Source organism: Plasmodium gallinaceum, assembly GCF_900005855.1.
Source record: "Plasmodium gallinaceum strain 8A genome assembly, contig: PGAL8A_v1_119, whole genome shotgun sequence".
In the NCBI taxonomy this organism is placed as follows: Eukaryota; Apicomplexa; class Aconoidasida; order Haemosporida; family Plasmodiidae; genus Plasmodium; species Plasmodium gallinaceum.
This window is the reverse complement of record NW_021628276.1, coordinates 581,569-586,358: the sequence shown is the minus strand read 5'-3', so window position 1 is coordinate 586,358 and position 4,790 is coordinate 581,569. Positions and strand designations below refer to the sequence as shown.

At 17.4% G+C, this 4,790-nt stretch overlaps 2 protein-coding genes across 2 annotated transcripts; one reads left to right on the top strand and one right to left on the bottom strand.

Annotated features, from left to right (window-relative positions):
- Window positions 1-844: 844 nt before the first annotated feature.
- On the top strand, window positions 845-1,471 carry PGAL8A_00427700 (GINS complex subunit Psf3, putative; the record flags this gene model as incomplete). The annotated part of the gene is made up of 1 exon (XM_028673005.1): window positions 845-1,471. The coding sequence occupies one exon, from the start codon at window positions 845-847 to the stop codon at window positions 1,469-1,471; it is 627 nt and encodes a 208-aa protein (XP_028529501.1).
- Window positions 1,472-2,811: 1,340 nt separating this feature from the next.
- Window positions 2,812-4,317, bottom strand: PGAL8A_00427600 (transporter, putative; the record flags this gene model as incomplete). The annotated part of the gene is made up of 1 exon (XM_028673004.1): window positions 2,812-4,317. One exon carries the CDS (start codon window positions 4,315-4,317, stop codon window positions 2,812-2,814), a length of 1,506 nt encoding a protein of 501 aa, XP_028529500.1.
- Window positions 4,318-4,790: the final 473 nt, after the last annotated feature.

The window sequence follows — 4,790 nt, the reverse complement described above, 5'->3', positions numbered from 1 at the left end:
TTTTTTTTTTTTTTTTTTTGCTCATGAACTTTATTAAATTTCAACCAAAAAAAAAAAAAAAAAAGAATATTGAAATATCCTAATTTATATTTTATATATTGAATTTTTTTTAAAATTTAATATAAATTTTCAATAAAGCAATATGTTTTTAGTTATATTGTTTTAAAGAAAAAGTATTGAAAAATTGAGAAAAAAAAATTTTTTTTTTTTTTTTTTACATATTGGTGTTATTTTTAAAACTATAAATTTTTATAACTTTTTTCAATTTTTTTTTTTTTTTTTTTTAAATTTGTACATACATTAAATAAAGAAATACTAAACTTATATTTAACAAGATGTTTATTTTACAAGTGCATTAATATACATTAAGGTATATATATATATATATTTACTATATAAATACCAAACTATTTAATAAATTGAAGTTATAAAAATTTAGAAATTCTTAATTATTATCAGAATTTTTATGATATATTACAAAAGAGGCTCTTTTTAATAAATTAATAATTATGTGAATTAAAATTATTTTTATTTTATTTTATTTTTTTATGGAGGATTTTTATATTTTTAGTTCATAAAAGGATAATATATATACAACCATATAATTTCATTTTATCTTTAGAAGAATAATAATTATATCAAATTCTATCAAATAAAATTAAATGTACATTAATAAATATTAATAAATTAAAAAAAAAAAATATATATATATATATATTTTATGTAAATTGTGCTTAATTTTATTCCTAAAATAACAGAAAATTTTTGCATTCTATTAAATGAATAGTTATATATAAATAGTCCTTTAAATATATATATATGTATATATATATATTATATAAAAATGAATGAAGATATAATTAAAAATATAAAATTAAATAATAATTTTTTAGAATTCGAAGAAATTATAAAAGATATAAATACACCATTTAATTTTATTGATTTAGTTGAAATTCCGTGTATACCCATAGTTGATTTATATGGTTTGTCACTGTTGAATAATGAAGCTTATTTAGAATATAAAAGTGGTTTGAGAGAAGATAAGATAAATGCAGACGATGAAATCAAATTAACCTTATTTTTTGCTGTAAAATTATATAAAAAAAATATAATACGAATTAAATTTCCTTCTTATTATGATATTATTGAAACCTTAAAATTTGATCCAGTATCCGTAACAATTGGTTTATTTAATCAATTTTATTTTGAGACAGCATATGAGTTATGTAATTTGTTACCAGTTAATGAATGGCCATCAGCAAATTTTTACAACATATTAAGAAAAGCAGAAAAAACAAGAATACATTTTCTTATTAATAACAAAACAAAATTGAATTCTTATTTTTTAGAAGGTTTAACAAATAAAGAAAAAAAAATTTACAAATATTTTCTTGAAGGTACATCTAAAGAAAGGGAAATGTTAAATAAAGAAACTACTTTATTTTATTTTTATGAAAAAGAAAAATGTTAAAAATAACAAAAACTAAATAATTATGATTTGTTATACTCAGTATAAATTTTATAAAATGATTTATTTATAATATTTAATTGGAAACTATTTGATTATTATATTATATTTATAAAATTTGAAGAACTCTTAATAAAAAAAAAAAAAAAAAAATAGGTTGAAATAGTTTATTTTAACCATTCTTATTTTTTTCTTTATTATTTATATATTAAATTATATGTTTATTTTATATTCCATTTTTTATAAATTTTTTTTTTCTTTTTTTGTTTTTTGTAAATATTTTGTTATTAAAAATTATTAGCATATAATATAATTATTTAATATAAAAATTTATTTTTTTTTTGTTAAATAAGTTTTAAAATGGACAATATCAAATATATTTAAAAAACAAAATTAAAATTACTATTACTAGTATATATAAGTTTAATAATTTCTATACTATTAATTTATAAAGATTCCTATGTATTTTTATTTTCTTCTTTTATATTTAAATAATGTAGGCACATAAAACTCTCCAAAAAATATAAAAAATTTGTTATATATACTAAAATTTTTTTTTTTTTTTTTTTAAAGTTTAGTAATTTATTAAAAAATAAATAGATAATAAAAAAAAAAAAATATAATTAATAGACAATATATTAGTAAAACAATTTTTTAAATGTATCCCTAAACTTTAAAGATAAAAAAAAAATATAATGGCAATTATGCACTAATATATTTTCTAATTATCAAATTAAATTCAATAAATTGAATGCATACTCTATTCTATATGAATACATTAAAAAGAAAAAAATAAAAAGTAAAAAGAAAAAAAAGAAAAAAGAAAAAACAAAAAGAAAATTATTAAAGACAAATATGTAAATAAAAACTGGTTGTTGCAATTAAAATTAATAAAAAATAATTATAGATAAATATAATAATTAAAAATGATAATACTTATATGAAATATAAATATGAGGAAAGGATATCTATTAAAAATAAAGAATCCTATTAAAAAAAAAAAAAAAAAAAAAAAAAAAAGTAATTAAAACAAAAATAAAAATGAAAGAAAATTCTCAATAAAAACTATAGTAGTGAATTATAGCATTAAAAAGAAGAATTACCCCTATTAGCCATATAATAAAAAAAAAAAAAAAATGAAGAGAGTAACAATGTGTAACCACAGAAAAAATATGAATACATATAAACTGGAATAAATTTTTATAAAACTAAATTTTTTTACTAATAATACAAATTTAAAATTAATTGTGAAATAACTCAAAAGATTGTGCTAGTTCACTTTTTAAAATATTTAAAAAAAAAAAAAATAAAATAAAATAAACAAAAAAAAAAAAAAATTTATCTTAATTTTGTTGTATGTCTACTATTTTTTTTTTTTCTGGTACAAATTCTTTTTCTATTACTCTTTCTGATATTTTCAAATATATACAGCCTAATATAGTAATAAGGCCCAAAATTATCAATCCAATAGTTACAGGAATTTGTTTTTTTTCTCCTAAATAAACATATACTACATTAGTTAAATATGTTAAATAAAAATTAACAACTAAACATAAAGCACTAACAGCAAACATTAATCCACATAATTTTCCAAAATGCTCTTTTGAATATTTTTCGTCTACATAACAGTAAAAACATGAAAAGGCAAATGATATAAAAAAGAAGAATAACAAAATTGATACAGCCCTAAGATAAACACTGTCAAATAAGACAAAAATATAAGTTAATAATACAAAAATATTATTTATAAGTATTCCATAAACTGAACCAAATTTTCCTGCTATGTAACCAAAAAATGGTGATGGAATAAAAGATAAAATAGTTAATAAAGAAAATATAGTTGTAAGGTCATAAGTTCTCCAAATAAAAAAAGATCTATTTGTTTTAATAAAATAATCAAATCTTATCATATTAGAACTACATATAAATACAACTAATAAATATTCCCATTTTTTGGGATGACTCCATAATCTTCTTAACTTTTCTCCAAATGTCTCATTAACATCTTTTTTATTTTTTTTTTCTATACTTTCTAAACTTTCCATTTCATTCAATACACCTACATGATTTTTATCAGTTACAGATGATCCAGTTGCCCCTTCACTATTTAGATGAGAAATATCTTCGCTTTTTCCAGGCATAATAAATATCCCAATTATCAATGAATACATACTACATGTTAAAATATAAAATATACACAAAATATAAAATTCATCATCTTTAAAGTTAAATGTATAAAAAAATACTAGCTTTAAAACTAAACCAATAGCAAAACCAGTAGATCTTGCTGATCCTAATATACCAAATATAAGAGATTCCTTACCGGGAAAAAATTTAGATATTTTTAATAGTGGTATAAATGATAAATCTGCTGATACACCAAGCAAAAAAAAAAAAACATACCATATATATGACACTTTAAAAAGAATTAATGATAAGAAAGCTGCTGTTAAAATTGTTTGACCACAAAGAAAACACACTTTTTCTCCATAGGTATCTAATATATATCCACTTGAGAAAGATAAAAAAAAATGGACAAAAAAAGATAAAGTGGACAAATTATTTACTGCTGCATCTCTATTCCCACATGATTCATATGTAATATTTGCATCAACACGAAATATTTGAACCTCATCATCTGGAGTACATAATTCTTTAAATGCTCCTGTTTTAAATATTATAGGTTGCCATCCACTAAACCCACTATGAACAAAAGTAGCAACAGATGCTACAATAGAATATAAAGCCAAGCATACCCATCTATTTATTTTTAAATTATTATTTATCTCTTCTTTACTTATTATACTTGATATATCTTCTTTTATATCTTCGGTAGATTCCATTCTCATTAAAATATATAAATAGGTATATTATGTATTAATATATATATATATATTTATATATATATATATATTTATTTAATTATTTACTTATATTTTTCTAAAATAATGTAGCATTTGCTATCTATTTTATATAATTATAATAAATTAATATTACATAATAATTATACTTTACAAAAATTAATAAAAAAAAATATATATAAAATAATTAAATTCTTGCACGTTTATCTCCCCTATTAATATATATTAAAAAAAAAAATTACAAAAACTAATTTTTCAAAAAAATATAATATATTTTTAATTTTATAATTACTTATACAATAAAAATTGATTAATTTTATTTTTTTTTTTTTTTTTTTTTAAAACAAATGCATTTTATTATGGAAATTTCTCAATTGAGTCAATTTTTATGTGTTAAAATGTTAAAAAAAAAAATAATAAATTATTTTGTTTTCATTTTTTTTTTTTTTTTTTTTTTTTTT